Source organism: Fistularia commersonii, chromosome 26 (genome assembly GCF_037954325.1).
Source record: "Fistularia commersonii isolate RoL2024-O1a breed Wild chromosome 26, RoL_Fcom_v1.0, whole genome shotgun sequence".
Taxonomy (NCBI): Eukaryota; Metazoa; Chordata; class Actinopteri; order Syngnathiformes; family Fistulariidae; genus Fistularia; species Fistularia commersonii.
Window position 1 is genome coordinate 4,448,486 of NC_141309.1, and position 25,220 is coordinate 4,473,705.

The following is a 25,220-nucleotide window of genomic DNA, read 5'->3' on the forward strand; positions in this document are numbered from 1 at the left end:
AGTATTTGTGTCACTGTGTGTGTGCACGTTTGCGTGTGCAAAGTGATTAGTGTGTGTGTGTGTTTGCGTGTGTGTGTGTGTGTGTGTGCGCGCCTGACTAAGCCGAACCCACGTTACTTTGATTGACAGGTGAGACCTGCCTTCACCCACGGCACTGCCCGCCCTGCTCGCCTCCGGAATGGCAGCTTCCCCTTGCGCTCCCATTGGCCAGAATCCGTGTAGCTCAACCGGGTCAACGAAGTCGAGGCAGTTTACAGCGCGCCCATTGGTCAGATTTCAGAGCCACATCGGTTTCCCCCACGTGGACTGGCGACTCTGATTGGTCCGCGGCCGTTTTGTGGGCAGGTCCGACATTTTCGGTTAGCTCGGAGCGTGAAACCGCGTGAGAAAGTTGCCATTGAGGTAAAGCAGAGCAGGACGACGGGCCGCTGCCTCCGCGGTGGGAGTTGTTGTTATCAAAACTAACAACAGATTTCCTCTTTTTCTCCCGAAACATTTTTTAGGAGCGTGTTCTCATTCGAACTCGGTGGGAAGTAAACATTTCTGTTTTTTTTTTCGCTGACTGTTCGACCGCCAACGAGTCAAGTGTGGGTGTGTGTCGAGGGGGGGGGGGGGGACAGGACTCTTCGCTGCAATTAACCCGTGTGGATTTGTTTCTGATGCCGGGGCCGCGGGTCCTTCCGCCCGTGGAAATAGTCCCGGCTCGACCTTCTGTTTGTTCGGCGCGCTCCGCACGGAATACGCTGGATCCCGCACAAAACAAACGCCGGAGTGATTGAGGTGGCTCAGCCCTTTTATTTCTCACCTGGTTCTTACCCCCTCCTTCTTCTTTTTCTTTTTCTTCTTCTCCTCTCCACCCGCCTCAAGCCAATGAACCGTTTCCCGTGTTTTTCCGCTTGATTTACGACCGCACTACCGGCAGAGCGGGGAGGACGGAGCCGCCGGAGAGACGCGACACACTCGAGGAGCGGCGGTGGGGGGTGGGAGGGGGGGGTTCCCATCAAACCGGACACTTGGCTATTATTTTTTTTTTTCCCCCTCTTCAAATTAACAACCAAGAAGAAGTAGAAGAAGAGCATATGGGTTTGTCTTCGTGATCCGGAGCTTCTCGTAGCCTCACTTCACCCCAGTTTGATCCCTCCGAAGGAGCGAGGAGGGGAGGGGAGGGAGGAAGCGGGCGCATCCTGACTGAGATAACAATGTTTCCCCAGGGAAGACACCCGGTAAGACCCCGATCCGGCCACCGCAACCCGGACAATAACATTAGAGCTCCCTCTTTGTCTCACCATGTTCAAATCATACTCTCTCTCTCTCTCTCTCTCCTTCCCTCTCTCTCTCGCTCTCCCTCGCCAATTTGCATCTGCCTAAAGCAGCAAAGTGATAACATTGTTTGTTTATTAACGAATGATAATGAAAAGTTGTTGACATTACATGCAAGCCTGGAGCGGATCCCATGCATATTGTGAGACACATAATAAGGTACTTTGGTGTGTGTGTGCGTGTGTGTGTGTGTGTGTGTGTGTGTGTGTGTGTGTGTGTGTGTGTGTGTGTGTGTGTGTGTGTGTGTGTGTGTCTCAGACGCCCCATCAGGCTCCAGGCCAACCCTTCAAGTTCACCATCCCAGAGTCACTGGACCGCATCAAGGAGGAGTTCCAGTTTCTGCAGGCTCAGTACCACAGGTGGATATTACAAGCGCACTCATTCACACGGAAAGTGTTGCCTTTTCTTTGGGACAGGACAGCCAATTGTCTCATTGTCATCCCCCCCCACTCCAACCCCTTAAACCTCACCATAACCACAGTCACCCCCCTTACCATAATGAACAAAACCCCAACTCTGGCCTCAGACTTACTCATAAACATGGATCGTGTTCACATGCACAACAGCGTATGCTTGCAGCAAACTCTGTGTTAGTGCATACACTGCGGTAGGTCTTACTCTTGGTGATGGGTGGCGTGTGGGTTTGGGGTTCTCATAAATCAGTCTTTATTTTCACTTGCGTGGTGTGTGCATAGTTGTGTGTCGGTAAAGGATGCATTCGCGAGGAGTCCCGCTTTACTTGTTTTCCCGGGTGTATAAATGTTTTTTAAATTGTGCTCTTTGGTTGGGGGTGGAGGAGGGCAACAGGTGAAAGCTACTGAGGTGCAAACAGGGTGACCTGTTCACATCCTGACTTGCAGACACGAATGATGGCAGCAGACAGTAGCTGCCATGATTCAACAGGAAGAATCATATTCTCCATTTCACTTCAGTTTTCTCGATGTAACGCCTCGGGTTATCTTTGCATTTATAGCTTCTTTAATCTATGATCAGGAAATGGAGCATAGAAGGGGAGTGCATCCCCTCGAATGAGCGGCATACTTCCTTCCCCTGTTATCTAAAGCTATAATACAATCAACAAATTGCTCGCATAATGTCTCCAATGTTTATTCTTTGGATGTGTGTGCTACAGAAAACCTCACATCTGTTGGCTAAAATAAATGGCTATCAAATGTGTTAAAACTTGGGTTGAAACAGCTCAATGACCCATCGTCATGAGGCAATGAATTTTGTCGTAAAGCTTCAGTCAGTGGGAAAATGAGTCGGCTCCGTGGGAATTTGGTCCAACCAACAAACTTCCGGTGTGAATAAATTTTGCCACGTTGTGTTTTTCAGTCTTAAGCTGGAGTGTGAAAAGCTGGCCAGTGAAAAGACCGAGATGCAGAGACATTATGTCATGGTGAGATTGATTTCTCTTAAATTTTGTGTCCCACAATCATAAAATACTCCTGGTTGTCCTGGAGTTACATTCTGCACACAGGTCTGTATGTTATGACGTTAACTGGCTGAACAAAAGAATGGAAACAAGCTGCACATTTAGAGGAAAACTCTTTGCTTTCATTGCACATCTTTCCGGGGGTTTCTCACTCAGATATTGTAATGGGCAACAGTCTTCAATTGAAGACTGTAATAACTTTTTATAAATCACATGTAGAATTCACCGTGATACCCATCAACTCTATCTTTCAAATGGCGGCTTACCCTTGGAGATTACCGTAATTTATGCATCCATGCATACGTACCAAGCAAAGGCTCGTTCATACAGGTGAATAATCCTTTAGCATGATGGAGAATATACTAGGAATGGTAATCACTGACACCCCATAGTATATTATCATCATACTTAATTCACAATCTGTTATTTCGATTACATGACAGTTATGCTCCAAATAATATAGTCCCATGATGTATTAGGTTTTGTTTTGTATCACATGTTGTGATTGTAGGAGGCTTTTATTGCCACAATATGAAAGCTCTGTTGCCTGAAGCAGGTGTAATGCTGATTGTGAAAAATGCATGCAGACGTTTCTCAACAAAATTCCTTATCTTTAAGGTTGACTCAGAGTTATCAGGGCTTTTATTTCATCCTTCCTTACACTTATCTAACATCTGACTTCCTGTCCTCCTCAGTACTATGAGATGTCTTATGGCCTCAACATTGAAATGCACAAACAGGTATGGATGGTTATCAGTCCGCCTTATATTTTCTCTCAAGCCCGTCTCTGTCTATCGCATGTGCCGCCTGTGCTTCTTCATGTGCCTTTGTTGTGCAAATGTGAGTTTGTTTGTGTGATTTTAAGTATTCGTGCCTGGGTGTGTGTTCGTGTTTGTGTGTGTCGGTGATCGATGGATCTCTGTCTCCATTTCCCCGGTTAGGGCCGGCCGGCTGAGCCCAAAGGCAGGATGAATGGCTCTGTAGATTGATTGGTGCTGTCTAGGGGAGCGGCCCGCTTTATTACATTAGAGGGGCAGGGCTGGGGAGGGCAGAGGAATTGATCACGGTGAGGCCGGCAAAGTAGAGACACTGGAGCTCCACCTTCCAGAGGGAAGAGCACATACATCAATAAACACACAGCAAGACAGATGCACCAAATCTCGAATATCACAAGTCACTTGATTATTGCAATAAACAGTTCCACTCTCAGGTTGGAATGTAAAGGCATACAATGTTTATTGGAAGCATAGAACATACACGCAAACCTACGCGGACAAAGACGGAAGGGCAGACATACTCACGTGGTTAACAACCTTACTACCTTTTTAGGTAGCACAAACTTTCACTCTCTCTCGCACACGCACATAGATTTCCCCACCGGGGTGTTGCAGGGCTTCAAGCGTTTACCAGTAATTACCACAGTTATCGACCAGTCAGACAGGAGGAAATTGGAGGTGGATCAGCCTGGCTGCTTCGCTTAGGAGTGGGGGCCATTCTCTGTCTCTTCCACTTTCCTCTCATCTTCTCTTCCCCTTGTGTTATTTGCCCATTCTAATTTCTCCCCATTCTTTCTTCCTTCCCTCTTAACTCTCCTTTTCTGACTGTGGGAGCTCTTCTTCCTTCCACAGTGCTACACCGCCATCACCCCCCCACCACACCTTCTTCCCTTCTCTTTCATTCTATGTCCATGTGAAGCTACTGTTCTTTCAATGTGAGTGAGGTGCATTTTTTTCCCATTGTATACACACACAGACACACACACACACACACACACACACACACACACACACACACTAAAGCTCCAGGGGAGGTCATTAGCTTGGGGCTGCAGTTGTCGGAGCAACAAGCTTCTGTAGGCGGGGGGTGTGGGGAATACAGACTAACGACCCACCTCCTGCTGGGGATGTGCGGGTGTGTGCATGTGTATTGTAGCTATAAGGTTCCAATTATGTGTGATGGGAAGCCTGTTCTGTTCGCACATCGTTTGCTCATTTGCATTTTTTTTGGAAATCTCCCGTTTCTAATCTCACTCACTTGTATGATAACTTTCTGGTAATTAACCAATTTCAAAAATAGATTCTTGCGCGGGTATCCTTGCTTTTTGCGATTGATTTTTTTTTTTTTTTCATTATTCCTGTGATGGACCACAACCTACCAAACAATTCTGTAGTGTAAGATACATCCAGACATTTCAGTGTTACTAACTGTTTGAGGCTTGGATTCATGAAGTTTGTATTCACCAACACCAAGACTGGAATCCAGCACTTTGCAATGAACATCTGAAAGATATTTCGCCAAACTCTTCAATAATCAGTGACAGTGGTTTACGCGCTGTTACTCATCAACTAGCCATGACGGTATTTTACCATGTCGAGTTCACTGGAGGCAAGCAATCAAATAATCACAGGAAAAGAACATCAGCCAAAAATGACCCAAGAAGTTGCATTTTTTTGCAATAAAGTCTCATTCTGTTTGCCTTCCAGGAAACACAGCAAAACACGCAAATCAATGTTGATACTAGCTTATCATTCACGACCGTTTATCAATTCAAATCGACTCAAAATTTCATGCATAGGCTGCTGAATTGAACAGGTTTTCCCTGAAGTGGTTTTATGTCTTACCACTCTGAAAAGGTCAATTGATTGGCCCTGCATATTCACTGAGTACCTAGGTTTGTACTTTTTGAGTTTAATGTATTCAAAATGGCTGACTTATAACAATGTGCAGTTTCCGATATTCTTAAAATGCTGAAAGCCTTTGAAATCCTGTATTTTGCACCAGGATTGAGCTTCCTTACTTAGAAAAGCTAATTTTACCTGATAGTTGTTGGTCAGACTATTCTCAGGTTGCTTCATCGGTGAGCCATTTATACAAGGCTAATTATAGGCTTACAACCTGGTATTCCAGGAATGGAAGTGCAGGTATAGCCAGCCTAAAATAGTTCTTTTAGGTTGTGGCATTAATAATGTGTTGAACGGATAAGACTGATGTACGTTACATGGAAGTTTAGTGTTTGAGGCTACGATGGAGGTTTCGTCGCGGTTGAAAGTATGCCAATAATCTCCCTCAGTCTAACGCAGAGAAGCAGGAATGTGTTGATCGGGTGGACTGGAGCACTAATTCAGAGATTTGGGAATAATGGCTCAACATTCTATGTTTAAATGTATCTGAGCCAAGCTTTTGATGGAGCCTACCAAAGAGCAGATTTGACTTGTTCGTGGTAGGCGAGTGCAGAATATTTAACTTTGACAAGTGGATGCGTAATTGTGCATTGTCTACTGCAACTGCAGCCAACTGTCAACTTTAAGTTTTTTATAGCCAGGGATTACTGTGATTGATGAATCAATTACTAAGAAAGGATGCTAGCATGCATAGGTATTATCGGAGTAAAATGGGCATGGGGGCGCGGTGTTAATAACGTTGTAAGGATTTACAGTTTTCTTTTATTGACAGAAACCTTCAGCTATATATTCCTTGAATATCTCTTTGTTAAGGAAGTGCTTTATCCTTAACCTGATTTCAGACGTGCAAAGCTATGCTTATAAACCAATAATATTCATGCAAGGTGAGGTCGTTGGTAGATATCTAACCTGTATTAGGTCTATGAATAGGGTGGCTTTATTAAAGGGTGACCAGATAGAAACATGAATATATTGTCTTTTTCTTGAGTCCAGAAATGTTTTTACACACCTTAATAAAGACATTTCATTTAAATTTGCACTGTCCGCACTTCAAACAGCTATGTTTAATTTGATTAGCTTAATTATTGAGACTATCAGATTGAACTGCCATGACCCTAGAGGCTGCTAGCAGATCTGCAGTAAGTTGGGGATTGAAGGTACTTTATTCAACCCTCTCACATTTTGAAACCGCAGTTTTATCTTTGTAGGTTCTAAATTTTCAAAGTAAGTGAAATCCCAGTTTTCCAACACATACTCCAGAAAAAAAAACTAGAGATACATCTTAGTTTGTTGGTTTAGTTTTTGTTATTTCTGAGAGAGTTTGAGTAAAGCTTGATTCGAGTCAATGTAACATAGCAAACCTCTTGCATATTCTTTGTATGTATCTATTTATGGATGCTGTTGAGACATCACTGCATTTCATGGCTCCTCCAATTCCCCCTTCACCATGGCCTTCTTTGAATCAATTTGATTGGGTGATATGTAATATGACTCTTCTTATCTGATTTGATGCCACAGAGGGAGTATCTGGTTTCAGCCAATTCTAGCCACCTTCAAGGGTGGGGGGCCAGACGGATGTGTTGGCATGGATACACAGGGAAAGCAAACGAAGTTAGTAGCTAATGAGATTATGCTTAAGTGCTGATGGGAAAAGGGACAACAGCAGAAAGGATTGAGCGAAAAACGAAAATAAAATGTATCAGACAAGAGAGAAACTTGAGCTCACTCTGATAATTAGAAAGGAAAATCTCGTTACACGTAAGTGTGTCTGTGTGTCTGTAAATCGTTGATTATATAGATATGTGTTTGTGGGAATGCTCCAAAGTTTTCTCCTGTGTTTTTATTGTCTGCACTTGTGATGCTTTATTAGTGTTACTGAACAGCTGCCTTTCCTAAATGAATGTAATCATGGCCTTAACAATGAAGTCTCTCTGTCTTGTGTTTTTCCTCCCCATGTCAGACCGAGATTGCCAAGAGACTAAACACCATCTGTGCACAAGTCATCCCCTTTCTCTCACAGGAGGTAAGAATGCCTGCTTTGAACCTTAGATGTTTTCTTACCCAATTTATTCGCTAATTGTCTCTGCTTGCTCTCATGACAGGCCTGTAATATTCTTTGGGTTATGTGTGACTGTATTTTGCAGCATCAGCAACAGGTGGTGCAGGCTGTGGAGCGGGCTAAACAGGTGACCATGGCAGAGCTCAATGCAGTCATCGGGGTACGTGGACTGCCAGGTCTTCCACCTACAGTGTGTATACCTCTACTTCCACTTTACATACATCAAGTTTCCCTGTATGTGTTTTTGAATTATGTCTGTGAAGATTTTCAGCCCATCCATATCATATCCTGGTATTTGTCGATAAATTTCAGCGTGGCATGTATTTGTCTTTGTGCACTTGCATCGAAGATTTTTGTTAAAAAAGGCTGGAACAAAAGTACGTGTTATTGTAGTCTGTTAAACACTTTTCTCAGCAGGGTGTGCCTGTCACTCAATGAGTTGATTCAATATTAGTCCTGGTACCTGCTCAATACAACCGATTTAAAATGAATTGGAGCAGGACTATAATTCAGAACAATATTTGATATATGATGGTTTATGTTACAGAAATGAAAAAAAAACATTGTCATTTTTTTCAATATTTCTTCAAGCTGAAAGGTGAAATCTATGGATAAACATGTAACACACATATAGAGAGAGATGAGTAAGTAAAGCACGTTGATTACTTGTTATGAATCTGATCAGCAAAGAAAGGAGAAACTTCAACACTTTAACTGAAACGATATGATACTTGGTTCAGTATGGAAGGTGCTTGAACTGTTGTGAAAGAATTTGTCAGTGTGTGCTATTGGTAGGACAACGTGTGCTGCTATCTTGCATGCTCGAGGCTGAGAGTGTTACTCAGTCTCCTCAGTGACCCTGCAATGTCTGTTGGTCAGATACATTATTCTGTATTTAACTCATTCCCCCAAAGTTTTGTTTTGGTACTTTTTGCCGCAACATCTTCGATCCTTTACGTGACAGTCAAACTTATTTCACACTGGTATTTCATAACGGATTGGTAACTTTTGGTAATTTTTTTTCAATGTCTCAGTGACTGATGAGGAAATGAAAATAGACAGCGCAACCCCTGTTTAGTTTGAGTGAGGGAGTCTGTGTCATTTGACCCTGAATGTTCAGTGCACAGACAGGCAGACCAGTACTTCATACAAAGATGTATCAGTTTAAGTGCTTCACGGATTTATCCCAAAACCTCCTACAGAACAGACTGTATGAGTCAATATAACATATTATATATACCCCATTGGTTTCATCACAAATTTGGAAACATTAAAGCCCCTCTTAACTTCTGTGTAGTTGGAGAGCCTTGGATTTGACCTGTTTTCTAGGTGTGTGGTTGTGTAGATGGTGGTATCTGTGTTTGACTAGTGTAGAATAATACAATCTTCATTGCCTGATTTAATTAGAAATAAAATCTGGCATAGAGGAATCAGTAGATTTTTGAAAAGTTTATACTCATTTGATTGCTTATGCAAAACAGCCTATCCAGATAAAAACAATAAAAGAATCGAGCAAACATTTGTTTTGCTGAACTTCCATTTTTACACTTGAATCAATTTAGGTCGTGGTTTGATCATTTTTTGGGGCACTTTCTCCACACAGACACACACACTCACTCATACATGCACACACACACACACACACACACACACACACACACACACACACACACACATACACACACACACATTAATTTCAACCTGCCTATGCAGCAGAATTGCACTGTTAAGCCTATGAAAGCACAAAACAACACTAGGTAGCAGAATGGGCATTAATTAGTATGGAACAGTGAAGAAATCACAGGGTTTAGTAATCGTATCCCTGCAAATTACTTTACCGCATTCGAAAAGATATGCACTTGGTTAAATTCTCACGTTACCACATTATTTCTACTGTAAATGACCAGGTCCTGTCAACATATCAGTCATAGCAGAACTATGAGCCGGACCTGTGAGAGGTCTACTGCGTAATTGAATTAAATCTTTGGATAGAAATGGAGTATGGGTTTGGGAGGGAAAAAAAATAGCGATTGAATGGGAGAAAGTCTTTTCATGGCGAGGTGTTTGTTGAAAAGGTGTCAGCAGTCTATAATGAACGATGACCAGCTCTTCTGGCATGAGCTACATGAGCGATGAAATCTTAAGCAAGCAAGTAAGCAAACAAAAAAAAAAAACCTAAGCGGCAATTTAGTTACAATGCGCAAATGAATAGCGCTTTGCTGAGTTACATTTTGGTTAACAGCTGAATTTTTCAGAATATTCACCTTGATAGGTCCAAGAGAAACCTGACTGGCAAGAGGGGAGGCTATGTAATTGAGTTTAAGGGGAATGTGGGAAAGGGAGGTCGTCAGCGCTTTAGCATTGCAAAGAGTGGGTCGCAGGCTTGGAGAGATGTGAGGTTGGCTTGTTAGTTGGCGTGGACTGATAGGGGTCTGTTTGTGTGTGATGGGGGGAGAGGTGGATTTGGCAGTTGCTTTTTGAGTCTTAATTGCAGGATTTCAGTGTTTGTAAAAGGGGGGGTTGTGGCGTTGCCCTTACACTCTACTCTTCCCCTCTCCTCCCGTCTCCCACGCCAGCCTGTCATTCACCCCGTTTGTGAGTTAAATGAGTGTAATGAAGCATGTTGCCCGAGCCTCTGCTCACACTGACACACAACACTCATACATACATGCATACGCACCAGCTCACACTAACATCCCTTGACAAACTATGCTCCCGTTGCCTCCACCAATATTTCTCCTCCATTTGCTCCCATCAGGGGTTCTGTTTGTGTTTCCATGCGAGTGTGTTTTTGCATCTGTTTGTGTCGGTGTGTAGCGGAGCATGTGTTTTTGTTATCCCCGGAAAACAACAGGCGATGGAAGGATGGTTGATTTTAGAGAGTGTGTGTGTGTGTGTGTGTGTGTGTCTGTGTGTGTGACTGCCTTGTTTATCGAGACTGTGTATGCGTGTTAGTGTGATCAAGTGTGACATGCGTGTGTTTATGTTTGACTGTTTTGATGGCAAGCCAAGTCTGGAAATGTGCGTGTGTGCGCGCCAGCAGAAGCAGGCTTTGGGTTGAGGCTGCAAGACTATTTTGTTGTTTTACTTCCATTCATTGGGCCAGGACACACAGAAGGAAGGATGGATAGCAAGGAAACGACAAGCGAGGGGCTCAGGGGCAGAGGAGTGGGTTAGTCAATTAGGTGAGATAAAAGTCGGTTTGACCTTCAGCACTCCTTCCACCCCGCCGAGTTGCCTCCTGCGCCCCCCCCCCCCCCCTCTACTCTTCCTCCTCCCCTCCCCACGTCGAATCTTTGAGCTTGGATTCTCGCGGCTACTGTCTGAGAAGGCAATAATGATGTTTTGGAACACAAAGGAATTTCACGCTCAGATGAGCCCCTGATTTGGTGTGAAAGAGAGAGAAGGGCTGCCAGCAAACTCTCGCTCTCTCCCTGACCCTCTTCTCTCCTTTTCTCTCCCATCCCTCCTTAGCCGCCCCAGTCCCTCACAAGACCTGACAGTGCAGGCAGCAGCTGCCCCCCCAGACCCCCCCCCAATCACCCACCTCCTTTTCCTCCCAATCTCCCTCCCCCATTCTTCCACCACATCCTCGGGCCCTGGGCTGTGATCCCAGCTGTCAGTATTGTTCAGTGTTTGACCCCGGGGGGTTGTGTGTGTGTGTGTGAGTGTGTGTGTGAGTGTGTGTGTGTGTGTGTGTGTGTGTGTGTGTGTGTGTGTGTGTGTGTGTGTGTGTGTGTGTGTGTGTGTGTGTGTGTGTGTGTGTGAGATTTGTTCACCTCCTTGTAGATGGCAGCAGCTTGTTGAAGTGGTGTAAACCAAGACAGAAAAACCTCTCCCATCTGTTCAGAGCTTCCAATAGGCCTGGGAATCTGAATTGATTTGGTTGCAGATTCCCATTGATTTTTCACCCATCTATGACACGGTTTTGTGCTTCTTCGTTGTGATTGAGACAATTAAGCGCAACATGACAAGCAAGAATAGAGACAACAATAATAGTTGTCTTTCTCAGTAGCCGGTGCACACCAGAAAGTTGCACAATATTTTTTTCATGTTCCCACAACAGATTTTGGAATGACCAGCAGTGTCTCTCAAAACGGATAATAGCTGGACTATCTTAAGTTAGTCCTGGGGCGAGGTTGTTGCTGGCTGCAGGATGTCACTCTTTACTTTGAGCAGGTGGCCAGTAAATCATGGGAACTTGGCAGTCTTGAGTAGTAATAGCTCTCAGAGGCCTCCTAACTAATTCAATCACAAGTGGATAGCTCTAAGTGTGTGCATTTACACCTGGCATTTAAATGTGTTTTCACTGCTTTCTTTTCTCTGCTTTACATGCTAATTATAACCGGTAAAGACTTTTAATCTGCAGTACATTGTCATCTTCAGCCAAACTACTTAACACTGGCTAAAATGCATACTATGTTATCCCTTAATCATATTGTCCTTCTTCCTCATTTGACACAACCTCATGCTAGTTGCCCTCTCTTTCTTTTATCTCTTTTGCATAGCAGCAGCATCTATCACACAACCATGGTGGAGCACCAGTGCCCCTCACACCCCATCCTGCAGGCCTCCATCCCTCTCAGTTAGGTGGTTCAGCTGGTCTTCTGGCTCTCTCAGGAGCCCTCGGAGCCGTTCCGCCTCACCTGGCAGGGAAAGATGGTGGCGATAAAAAGCCCCACCTGTCGGGGCCAGACTCGCACTCTTCTGGACCGGAGCACCTCAGAGGTGAACTTACACGCCCTCCGTCATCACAACATCGCATCAGATAAAACTGGGAATTCAGGATGTAGGATTTTGTTTTATATTCAGTTTACAGACTGTGTTTCTTAACTGTAGTTTTGTTTTGTTTTGTTTGATTGGAAATGATGACCGAACGCCATTAACTGAACATCATGCACCAATTTCCAACGATATTAGACCGGGAGCCTGGAACAGTAAGTACTTACTTTATCTGCATAAATATTTAGTGTTCTGACAAACCGTATTATTTTGTCTGCCATAAAGTCCTTGGATTTTCTTTGCATTCATTTGAAACTCAACCCAAACACAGAATGTAGTTTGTTACAGTTTGTAGTTTGTTACAGCTTACTTGAGATCATTCTTTCATATCGCGTCATTGCAAATTGTCAAATAAAATGGGTCTGGTAAGGAGTATGCTAGAATGCTTAGTTTACAAAAAGGAGTAACTTCACACTCCACTGTTTGAGTTAGGTGACACTGTTAAGACCAGAATGAGGTTCTTGAAGGACCGCTCGTCATGATGAAAATCAGAATTGGGTTCATTAGCACAAGTCAAAGCAGACATACTTTATGCTCTTGGAGTAACATATTTTAACATTCAAGTGAGTTTGCTTATACTTCCATAATGTACCGGTTTTCTCTTCCATCCTTTCAAAAGTGTATGATTACAGTGCGGCTCTTTCATGAAAGACTCGCTAGGTGTAACCAGAGAAAATAGAGTGCATTTTGGGCCGCAATTGCACACACCTTATTTTATTACTATATTGTTTATTTTAGAGTTTTCACATTGCAAATGTTTGAAAAGACTGTTTGTAACCTTTTGCCAAGGCTCTACAAATTGTTCTGCCGCTCATCCAATATTGTAAATGATAAGCCTTTTTCTTTTTTATAAACCAAGTCCTTGCCAGCAGCATGTACTGCACTTCTCTCCATTTTTAATAAACTTGTGAGTTGGTATTCTTAGTGGAGGAAAACAAAGGCAGGGGAGTTAAGTGGAAAAATGCAGAAGGTGGCATGTTTATCCGAGTGAAAGTTATATTATGTAATTTTAATAAAACTTAGAACTTCTTCAATTTGAACATAGATGAGTCTGCTCCCATGTCCCGATCCCATAATTGCTCCCATTGGAAAATATATGGCTATCTAGAAGGATTTTTAACGATTTTCAAAGAAAATAGCATTCATTGTAGAGTTTAATACTTCTGGTCGTCAGTTTCAAAGTGTGTGTGTTTGTTTATGTGTGTTTTCTCTTGGAGAAAGCTTTGGATTGCCTGTTTAGTTCTGCCCTAGATCTGCTCTGAACTCCTTTCTCCTCCTCCAACTGAGCTTTTTAGCATGGTCACACGGAGACACCCACCCACACACACACACACACACTCACACACTCTCACACACACACACACACACACACACACACACACGCACACCTTCCGCTCAGCCTGCATTGTTGTGCCTATTTAACACCTCAGCGAGCAGATTACCCCCTTCTCCCCCTCCCATCGCTCCTGATCCCGCGCTTAAAGAGTCTCATTGTGTTTAATATCACCACCACTGAGAAGGGTGGGTTTACGAAGGGGTGGTGTGCAGCAGTCATATGACACTGTGTGTGTGTGTGTGTGTGTGTGTGTGTGTGTGTGTGTGTGTGTGTGTGTGTGTGTGTGTGTGTGTGTGTGTGTGTGTGTGTGTGTGTGCGCGCGCGCGCGCGCGCACACTAGCTAGCTGCCTGTGCATGTGAGAGAGAGAGTGCTAAAGGTGAACAGGGGCTGGATTGAGGGGGGGAAATTGCTTATGTTTTGCGGGTCAGTGCTTCTGTGCTCAGCTCACTAAACCTCTCAATAAAGGGGGAGGAAGTTGGAGGGAAGGGGAGGAAAGGGCAGAATACAGATTTCTACCCCCCCACATCTTTCTCTCCTTCGTCTCTTGTCACCCTTTCTTCTCCTCCTCACACCCTCCCTCCATCCTCTCTGTCCTCTAATCTCATCCACTCCCTTTCCCCCTTTTCTCACCCTCCTCCTCTCACAGCTATTCCTCCTTGATTTACCCCCCATCCCCCTGTGCGCCGTCAAAGCCCCAGTGCTCGCTGGCTCACTCAGTCGCTTAATGTGTGCACGCGCATGTGTGTTTGTGTATGTTGGATGCACATTTCATTGACAGGCTGAGACTATAATGGACTCAACATGAAGCTTTAATCCATTAACAATGGGATCCGTTGGTCAGGAGGCAAGAGGGGGGCCTGTGTGTGTGTGTGTGTGTGTGTGTGTGTGTGTGTGTGTGTGTGTGTGTGTGTGTGTGTGTGTGTGTGTGTGTGTGTGTGTGTGTGTGTGTGTGTGTGTGTGTGTGTGCGTGCGTGCGTGCATGCACGCCCACGTACATGCGAGTGCATGTGTGCGCATATATGCCTGTGCATGTGTAGTGAGAGACAGAGGGACAAAAGAGTAGTACACACAGTTTGTTACACACTTCCATCATACACACCGGCTTTCACAGTCAATTACACATTGTGTGCACACACAGACACACACCCTGACACACTCATATGCTTCGGAGCCAATGCAGCTCGTTAGAGCCAGGAGAGGGAGCACTTTGAGAGCCACTTAATGTAATCATCAACTTCAGAGGCATGTGTTTGTGTATTGCTGTGACCAGTTTTGGTCAAGTGAGAAACGAGGTTGCTTTTTGAGTGTCACTGGTGCTTAATTCTGCGAACTATTAACCTATTGGCTAATAAGGGTCTATTTTTCTAACCTGCACCACACATGACTGAACAGTGCTGTAATTAGTTGTAGATGGCTAAGCTGAGCTCATGCAGAATGCATAAACAAAGCATGACTTGAACTGTAAATGTCAAGACTGTCTTGGCTATTTCTTTGTCATTAATCTTGTTTTCCTCATGCTCTTTCATGGCCATCCATTAACTTCCTTTTATTTCCCTGCTCTGCTCTATCACCCCACTATGGTCCGGCCTAATCTTTCCCTCTTTCATCTACAGAGTAACTCTCTGCTGCCAGAAAGTCTTAGGAACTCAGATAAGCGACGGAACGGACCTGATTTTTCAAACGAAAACAAAAAACGTAAAGTGGATGACAAGGACTCGAGCCACTACGTAAGAGATAGATTTCCTGTTACACTGCAACATTTCAGTGCGCATATCTGCATGAGAAATAAATAGTATGCTTGCTGTCTAAGAGAAACCACATCTTGATTGCTGCTAATTGAATGTCTCCCTTTGCAGGATAGTGATGGGGAAAAAAGTGATGATAATTTAGTCGTGGACGTCTCAAATGAGGTCAGTCATTCTTACTGTCTGTTATGTGGTTCAACATTTAGTTTTTTTTGGGAGGGGGGCTTTCTGATATAAAAAAACAAAAAAAAAAACCCAACAACTTGGAACTCGGTCAACACAGTAGTTTTTGGAAGACAGCCCTTTCTAAGATCACCATTATATTTGCATATCACTGACATCCTCTAAAATGGTAACATTAATCATTCCACAGGGGTTCCGGTCTTAGTTAATTAATTGCATCCTAATCCTTCCACCAGGAACAAGCCTCCCCACGTGGCACACCCCTTCCCTCCCCCAGAGAGAATGGCCTCGATAAAGCACGCCTTCTCAAGAAAGACCCCTGCAGTCCAGCCTCCACTGCCTCTTCAGCTAGCTCTTCCTCACTCAAATCCAAAGAGATTGCAATGGTAAGAGACTCTGACCTGTTTGTGTGTTTGTGCGCGTGTGTATGTGTGTGCGTGTGGAATAAAACATCTCTGTGTTGCAGCGGGATAAAGCAGGAACACCTGGGCTAAAGTCAAGCACACCAACACCCCGAGGTGATGCCACCCCCGGTCCCAGCTCCACACCCGGTATCCGGCCGAGTCTATCGAAACCTCCCTCCATGGAAATCCCGCATCCACCTAGTACGTCCAGAATATCTATTGAATAGGCACATTTCGGAGTCTGATTCGTGGTCTTTTTACTTAGTTTGCTTTCTATCATACAATAAATAATTGGTCAGGGTTTTTGGTTACATTTCAAGCCTGCATCATTTTCAAGAGATTTTCTTGCTTCCTTGCTTAGCTGCCTTTGTTGTCATGTCAATGTCGTTTGTCATTCAGTGGGCCCGAGGGATAATCTCAAACATATTTTGTCTTATTAAATTTTTATCATAAGATCCATCGGAATACTACGTATCCTGCAGCCAGAGTCGTGGGGGGCTGGAGCTATTACCAGTACAACCCAGACATTTCACCAGCCAATAATAGCTAAGGATACCCTGTGAAATGGTGGTCTCATTGCAAATTATCTTGGATAAAGGTCCCTTTAATAGCTAATGAAATCCTGAAAGTGGTCATTCGCTGTTTAAATGGCTGCTTTTCTGGCAGAAGTTGTTTCTTATTAATATAATATTGCTATTCTCAAATAACATCATGCAACATAAAATACCAAATGATCCTCGAACACCAAGGCTGTGTTACATTCATATTTTTCTTTCTGACTGCCTTTTTATGGGACAATGCCGAATTTCCTCGCACACCTGTAGAATATCGTAGGTAATGCCAACTGGATAAATAAAAGGGGTTGCCTTCTGTTTGTTAGAAAAATGCTCCGTCAATGGGATAAGGTGTCAGATAAGGTATTTGTCATTCAATTTACAAACAATTGCTGCTTAGCGCCAATCTTCTTTGCCTTTATCCTCGAGCTCAATGATCAGCTTTCAATCCAAAATATACAGTGGATTTGAATGTTACTTTTCTTCAACAGTGTAAATGTTGTCCTTGTTTTTTTTTTCTGCTGTTATTCCATCAACTTCACAGCTGCAGGTCTCCGGACTCCCCTGGCAGTGCCGGGTCCATATCCAGGTGCATTTAGTATGTTGCCACATGCAGCAGGGATGAACGGAGAGCTTGCTGGAGCAGCAGGTGCCGCAGCCTATGCTGCCGGACTACACAACATTTCACCTCAGATGAGTGCCGCTGCTGCTGCCGCCGTAGCTGCATATGGACGTTCACCTATGGTGAGTGGAACAGATACCATGATAATTAATATGTCAGCACCAATAAAACACATGAGGAAAACGTCCTGAAAATCCGAGGCTGATAAGTGAAGCTTGATAATCACCTATGACAATTCAGAGATAGAAGCTATTTGTGAAGGTGAAAGATCAATCAATATATTTTATTGACAATAAACTCCGTGCGATAGCTTACCCAAGATTTTTTTAAAGCTCAAATCCAATTGTATACTTTTTTCAGTTTCATTTTCTTTTGATATTCTCTGATCACCACAGTCCTCTGAGGACTTTCAATTTCACCGAAAATATGCTACTATATAAATTAGTTAACTGTAGGTCACAGAATGCTGCTGTGTGTGTGTGTGTGTGTGTGTGTGTGTGTGTGTGTGTGTGTGTGTGTGTGTGTGTGTGTGTGTGTGTGTGTGTGTGTGTGTGTGTGTGTGTGTGTGTGTGTGTGTGTGTGTGTGTGTGTGTGTGTGTGTGTGTGTGTGTGTGTGTGTGTGATTCAAATTAAAACCCACTGGACTGATTTTTCCCTTTTTCACATGGACCATCCCAGCAGTATATTTTTAATTTCTTTTGGCAAACTCTAATTGTTCCTCAGTCCCCATTGTGATTCACAGTTCTGTACCCAATTTTCAAGTGTTGTTAATAATAAAGTCCACGGATATAAAACACTGTTTATTTTAAATCCTGAAATGTTTCAAAGTTGTATCGCTTTATTTTGTTTTAAAAGAATGGATTTCCTGCTATTGCATTGGTTTCCTCGTCACTCTAAGCTGTATTTGTATTCAGCTATCATTAAAGTGTTTCATTAAGACCACCATCTTTGTCTGTGTCTGGGCCACATTAGATTGAAACAGCTGCGTGTGTGTGTTTGTGTGTGTCGGAGGGGCTGGACATACACTGACAGTTCTGCTTCTGTGTGTTTGCTAACCCTTATACTTGTCATTCTAATTGAGAGGGTGTGTGTGCTGAAGAGCGTCCGTTTGCTTTGTGTTCATTAGGATGTATGCTCGGTAGTATTGCCCCGTGTGTGTTTTGCCATGGAAGTGTTTGCCCTGCGCTCATAAAATGTCTGCGTTCTCTCATCAAGGTTGGTTTTGATCCTCATCCCCATATGCGGGTTCCTGGAATGCCTCCCAATCTAACAGGAATCCCAGGTGGCAAACCGTAAGTATCATCGAGAGAGGATCAATTCTTTCCTTGTAGAACCCGCGCCCACGTCTAAGTAGTAAATGTTTGAAGTTTATTCTCTGTCCGTAACCTTATATTTTCTGCTGTCTTCCCCCATAATGTATCATCAGTGCCTATTCCTTCCATGTGGCAGCTGATGGCCAAATGCAGCCAGTTCCTTTTCCTCCGGATGCTTTGGTAGGCCCGGGGATCCCTCGCCATGCCCGCCAGATCAACACACTGAACCACGGAGAGGTTGTTTGCGCCGTTACCATCAGTAACCCCACTCGACACGTTTACACTGGAGGGAAGGGTTGTGTCAAGGTCTGGGACATTAGTCACCCTGGCAACAAGAGCCCTGTATCACAGCTCGACTGTCTGGTGAGTGAAGCCGGTAGGGTGATAATAGTTGCTGTTGGTTGCTGCTTGCCATGTTCTTAAGCACAAAGTAACCGGTTTTGAAACAACTGCCGGTTTTACAAATGACTCAGATGATATTTGATAAAGATGTCACCCTAAAGAACTTAATGATGAATAAACAGAACACCTGAGTCTTGTAAAACATAATGGCAAATTTGCACAGTTGACAGATGACCAATGAGCATTTCTCATCCGAGAGACTTCAAACTAAACACTGCATTTTCTTGGGACACTGGCAATTACATTTTATTTTACAATTATCATGTTTAAAGTGAAGTGTATAAACAGCTGTTGGGAAAACGAGAGAACACACACACACACACGTATCAGACAAGAGAGACTCCATTGTGGTAGAAGTGCAGTTGATACAAGATGTTTCTACATGTGAATTTTCCTGATGCAATGTTTGTGCACCCCATCAGAACCGAGACAATTACATCCGATCTTGCCGTCTTCTCCCTGATGGTCGAACGTTGATTGTGGGAGGTGAAGCCAGCACATTGTCAATCTGGGATTTGGCCACACCCACACCAAGGATTAAGGCAGAGTTAACATCATCAGCACCAGCATGTTACGCTCTGGCTATCAGCCCAGACTCCAAGGTCTGCTTCTCGTGTTGCAGCGATGGCAACATTGCTGTTTGGGATTTACACAATCAGACACTGGTTAGGTAAGTTTGTTTTCTTTGGTTCCAGAAGAAACCTAGTATATTTGTTCTTTAAAGAAAATTAGTAAAAATAGATGGGTGTTTGGTTTTTACTATGGCTCTTTGCAATTTATTAATTGTTGAAAATTTTACACTTAGGATAACATGATGCACAGTAAATTTGGCAATATCACAAGATTTTTAGATGCTATTTACCCCAGCGCCCTGATGCCCAGTGTATGAATGTATTTTTGGTTTTTGAATTGTATCTCATCTGTCTGTTGGTATGTACCTCTGTGTGTATGTGTGTGTGTGTCTGTCTTTTCCCTGCAGGCAGTTCCAGGGCCACACAGATGGAGCCAGCTGTATTGACATTTCCAATGATGGCACCAAGCTGTGGACTGGCGGCTTGGATAACACTGTCCGTTCCTGGGATCTGAGAGAGGGACGGCAGCTGCAACAGCACGACTTTACATCACAGGTGTGGACTCAGATGACCATCTCGTTATACCAGAGCGATGTCAAAAAAAAAAAAAAAGAATGAACAAGATTTTATGTTAAGTTTGTTGGAAGCTTCAACTGGTCACGTGATCAACACTAATGAAGGCGACATTACTTTTCTCATCTCTAGATCTTTTCCCTCGGTTACTGTCCAACCGGAGAGTGGCTTGCTGTTGGAATGGAGAGTAGCAATGTTGAGGTCCTTCATGTCACCAAGCCTGACAAATACCAGCTTCATCTGCATGAGAGCTGCGTTCTCTCCCTGCAGTTTGCTTATTGTGGTAGGCATCTAAATCGGTCTCTGTATATTTAATAGAAGTCTCTTTAATATAATTCAATTAAATATGCAATGACAGACCAGATTATTCCTCATTAGTGTTACCCTTATGTGATTTAGGCTATTATCCAGAGTTCTGTTCTGTTTCACATGGATTTCAAAAATAAGTTAAACGTGCTACGCAGGGCCTCGTGTCATGATGCACTTGTTTGTCTGACACTGAACTCTCTGTCTTTGACATTTGCTTATCCAGGAAAATGGTTTGTGAGCACAGGAAAGGATAACTTACTGAACGCATGGAGAACGCCATATGGAGCCAGCATATTCCAGGTTGGTAAATTAAGTCATAGATCATTAGATTGCTTCAATATTATCAATCTGTGGATGCACTGAAATTTTATAATGCTTGCCTTGAAGAATTCCATGCATTAATTTCATTCATTCATTACAAATGAAATTTTGTTTTTTATTAAAAATAAAAAGCTGTTGTATAGCCCTCTCTTTGCTCCATGTTAGACACTATCACTTGCTACCTATTCTGTTGTATTGACGGTAATTATTGTAACTGTTATTATATAACTGTACTGCATGTTCTAAAGCAATTCACATCCACACAGCAGCAATGATGTGTTTTATTGTCTTAGAACGATCTTAAACATGTTTTAGCAATTTCTTTTGCCTGACTTGATATTAATTTTTCTGCTGCAGTCTAAAGAATCCTCCTCAGTTCTAAGCTGTGACATATCAGTGGATGACAAATACATTGTCACTGGTTCAGGGGACAAGAAGGCCACTGTCTATGAAGTCATCTACTAAAAATACGGGATGAAAGCAGGAGCATTTTTTTCATTCCACATAACAAGTACCTTCTTGACATGTTCTTTTTGAACTAGAAATTGACGTTGATGGGGAAAGGTTGTTCTGGTCTGGCGAGGAAATTTGGAAAGAAGAACATTTTATGTGCACATGTCCATTGTGCTTGAATACATTGTTCCATTTGGAGACTGGAATTCATTTTGAAAGCTTGGATGCTAACGGAAGCAGGGATGGTCAGTGATCACTTCTTTTCTGCCCTGCCAAAGACTGCACTGGGATATATAACAGGGACCAAATGACTTCTGCATTTATTAAAGTGGGACCAGCTGAGCATTGGATATGTTTTACATTCTCTGGGTAAATTTGTAAACAAATGGAAGAAAGAGCAAAAGGGGGAAGACGGGCACCACCACATTAGCGCAACGCCGGTACGGAGAGGCAAATGGACAGATGGGTAAACGTTGTAGACTGTGAATGCAAAAGTTTTTTGTTATTTTTTTGTTTGTTTTTTTTTCTGGTCCAGACAATGCTCACAGCCTGCCGAGTCCTCTGCGCTGACTCTTGACCTTAGAAGCTCAGCTTTTGTTTCTGATACGCCTACACTGTCTGAATAGTAACTCTGCTGTCTTAACACTAAGTTCAGTCATTACTTACTGAATTGCAGTGGTTGCCCACCTACACACTTGGTACAGAGTACCTAAAGAACTTCCATACAGACTCACTACATGGATTGCAGTGATGTGTCCGATCGATTCCGGTGGGACGCAGATCTCCCAAATGCAGCCAAAAAAGCATTTAGATACCGAGTTATGGATGATAAACAGCTCACCGAACCAAATAAGCGCCCCTGGACCTGGATCACCCAACTAAAGGATCTCTTGGTAATCCATCAAGCTCGTGTTACACTTTGTATCATCTCTTATGATCCAAGATCAATTAATGACATCTCAAAAGAAAAGTCTGACCGATCGGTCGTGCCGTTGTGTCACGGACTTCCCTTTTTCCGCTTTCCTTTTGAGTCGATCACATTTTTTCACACGAGAGTCGCTGTTTGCGAACTTTTGGAAATATTTCCAGAAATGCTCATTTAAAGCTATATTTGAAAGAGGTGGACAGCATCATACTTCTTTGTACTGAGACTCTTCGTGTTTAATTCCTCACGCTTTGCAGTAGAAATGTTTCATTGACTAAAGATGTTGTTTTTTAATACTAGAGTGAGCAACAACTAAACCCTGAATAAAAGTATTTCAGTAATTCTCATATTGTTACCACCACTGACAATTATTGAATTTTGCTCCATATTCAGATATTCAATGAAACATTGCTTGTGATTAATAGTCTTGAATATAAAATGATCCCTTCAGCTTAAATGAACAAAAAGAATGGCCAACTCACCCCGGCCCTGCCTTTATATCTTTTTAAATAGGATGTTTTACTTCGGTTTCAACCTTGCTTAATAGACAAAGATTGCAACTGCAGTTCAACACCCAACCTGGTTTTCAAATCAACAGCAACTATTAAACTAAATCTGTGGTCATGTGTGTCAGCCATATTCTTCAAACCTTAAAGAGTATTTCATATGTTTCGCAAACACAGACTACAAACAAGATTAGATGATTAATCAGAATTGTCTTTTACGTTTAAAGACATTTGCATAGGTATCTATTTTTGTCTGTTGAATGTTTGTAAAAATGTAAATATGTCTTTTTTTTTTTTTTTTTTTTTTTTTTCTTACAGGACATTCTTTAGAAATACCAAACTGTTTTTTGTACAACTTTTACATGGGAAAAAATGTCAGAAGATATACTAAATGGTCTTAATTCTAGCTTATCTAAAACGATTTGAAAAGTCTAGATAATAAATGTGTTTTTGTAACCATTGTTTTCTGACCCTCCTTGTACACAAGCACCTCAGGACTTCACAAACAGACAGTACAACTTAGCTGCAGGACATTTATCGGTTTTATACTAAGGCTAAATTTATTTGTCTGTGGAGGTTCTCAGTCATCCAGGTCATGGTGAATTCTTGTCGAAATCTTCTTGTCGTGGCAGCTGGGCTTGAATTTCTTCACTTGAGGATGTTTCACCCCACATCCGAGAGGCTTTTTCATTTCTCTCAAGCCTCTCGGATGAGGGGTGAAACATCTTCAAGTGAAGAAAATCAAGTCCAGTTGCCACAACGAGCTACATTTATTTTATGTTATTCAGTGTTGCACACGAACTTGAGGGATTTATTTCATTTGCATTAGTAACCAAAGATCTGACTGGGCCCACCTTGACTGCAAACCGCTTCAATTAAAAAATATAATCTACAAGATAAGGTGGAATTGGAGTGTTGAAAAGCAGTTAGCCTTGCACAATTTTGAATGTGATCGTGTTTTTTATATATATATGAATCCAATTTCACATATTTTTCCATCATTATGCTCTATTTATGATAACCTAATGCTGAGGTGGCTCATGAGTAACACTTGCCTAGAATTCCACATAGTTGCCATAAAAGGCCACTTAAGTCCCATGGATGGATCTGCATTATGGATTACTTTCTACTTATAACATTTAACCGACTGTACTGTTGGATTGTTACCTATTACAGTTAGTTTTACTTGAAAACCCAAAGCAGTAAAACCAAGATGATTCTATTTAATTACTCATCATTTGGCGGTTTGACCCTTGTGCTTTTGTAACCAATGTCTCCAATATGGTGACTCAGGATTTTTCAAAATGTGCACGGGCAAGCAGGGAGGAAGTCCATCTGCAGGGCATAATATCAAGTATCCATATTGACGTGTGGGTACTGTAACTGTAGGGGGGAAAAAAAAGGATAGATGTTTTATTGCAACTGTCTTTAAGTAGATTTCTGGCCAAAGTCAGAGAGTAAAATCTTGTTTATCCGGCTATTTTGTCCAAGATGAGGTCGCTTTCACCACCACCGTGATGTTCTCTTCTGCATTTGCCTACATAGACAATGTCAAAACTGATTTTTTTTTAATTTATCTACATTGTCATTGTTTCGGAACATTGTTACTTTTAATGCAGAGCATCTACCTTTACCCGCCTTTTCCGGTAGTAGACCTGTGAAACACGTGGGTTAATCTTTCGCCTATTGTGGCTGTGCGATGGGTGCGAATGAGGAAGAGGCTGCTTGGCCCACAAACCTGCATGGATCTTTTTGAAAAGAGAATGTACGGTGTGGTTGTGCCATTTTTTTTAGCCTATGTGGTATTTATATGGAGGTATTGGTATTACAAAAACAGAGCAGCTGTACAAATCAAATGCGTGTTAAATAACCAAGTCCAATCCCCTGCTTAATACTAACACCCACAACAAACAGATGAGCTCTCCCTCTCTCTCTCTCCCTCTCGCTCCCTCTCTGATGTAAAGTGTAAATCTGATTAATTATTGTGAATATATAAATCTCTATCCTCGGCTCTCTTACACAGAGACTCTGACACACTGCGGTACAGTACGAGGTGATTATGAGGCAATTACAGTGACATACAGTGACAAAATGAAAGCTGATCCTCGGAGAAAAGAGGCGAGAATGTCACTCCAAGTTTTGGTCTATCCGGAGATTTCTGAGCTCTGAATCACAGTGTTCTCTTTTGATCATCCCCACTGCTGCATCTCTCCGATACACAGACGGATTATTCCCCTAAATCTCCCAAATCCCTAATCCTATTTATCTCAACGCCACACAAAAAGGTGCTCTCTTCCCACTGCTCAGCTTTTGTACAGTATGGATGTAAGTATACTTGTGTTTCAGTGTTTGCAAGGCTCACTCCAGGACATGAGATAGTGACATTTAGGTGCCTTTGGAAACACCGTGTCGAGGTTTCGGGCTCTAACTTTTAAAGAAGAGATGGCAGTGTGTGTCTGAGCAAACATACGTTGACTGCAAAATCCTCGTTTTTATTTCTTTATCGCATCGACACCTGTTAAACGTGCATGCTGTTGTGGAGCCAACGTTATTCCCGTTTGCAGCCATCCCGTAAATATTCACTCCCTTTTTTTTTTTCTCCACTGGCCTTTCTAATGTGTTCCGCTAAGTTCATTGACTCATTGGAAATTGTGTCCACCCAGGCGGATATTACTGGGTGTGTTTGTCGGTGGAAAAAGCTGCGGCGGTTAAGGGTGGCCTTCG

At 42.8% G+C, this 25,220-nt stretch overlaps 1 protein-coding gene across 4 annotated transcripts; it reads left to right on the plus strand.

The window, feature by feature from the left end:
• The first annotated feature begins 1,011 nt into the window (after positions 1-1,011).
• Positions 1,012-22,952, plus strand: LOC147218286 (transducin-like enhancer protein 1). Of its 4 annotated transcripts, none has more exons than XM_086174200.1 (20): positions 1,012-1,223; positions 1,579-1,679; positions 2,656-2,719; positions 3,451-3,495; positions 7,397-7,459; positions 7,581-7,685; positions 12,004-12,223; positions 12,416-12,432; positions 15,228-15,341; positions 15,471-15,524; positions 15,779-15,928; positions 16,009-16,147; positions 17,045-17,244; positions 18,338-18,414; positions 18,549-18,798; positions 19,260-19,507; positions 19,817-19,964; positions 20,115-20,265; positions 20,515-20,591; positions 20,970-22,952. In XM_086174200.1, the coding sequence occupies exons 1-20, from the start codon at positions 1,200-1,202 to the stop codon at positions 21,075-21,077; spliced, it is 2,355 nt and encodes a 784-aa protein (XP_086030326.1). In that variant the 5' UTR covers positions 1,012-1,199; the 3' UTR covers positions 21,078-22,952. The 4 variants fall into 4 exon arrangements, with proteins under 4 accessions (XP_086030326.1, XP_086030327.1, XP_086030328.1 ...); XM_086174201.1 differs by having other exon boundaries at positions 12,007-12,223; XM_086174202.1 differs by having other exon boundaries at positions 7,581-7,655.
• The last annotated feature ends 2,268 nt before the right edge of the window (positions 22,953-25,220 follow it).

Excerpts from the sequence above, each read along its gene's own strand:
- LOC147218286 (XM_086174200.1), top strand. The coding sequence starts at position 1,200 with ATGTTTCCCCAGGGAAGACACCCG. Across the intron at positions 15,342-15,470 it reads ACAAGGACTCGAGCCACTAC|GATAGTGATGGGGAAAAAAG; the intron begins GTAAGAGATAGA and ends CTCCCTTTGCAG. Across the intron at positions 19,965-20,114 it reads AGCACGACTTTACATCACAG|ATCTTTTCCCTCGGTTACTG; the intron begins GTGTGGACTCAG and ends TCTCATCTCTAG.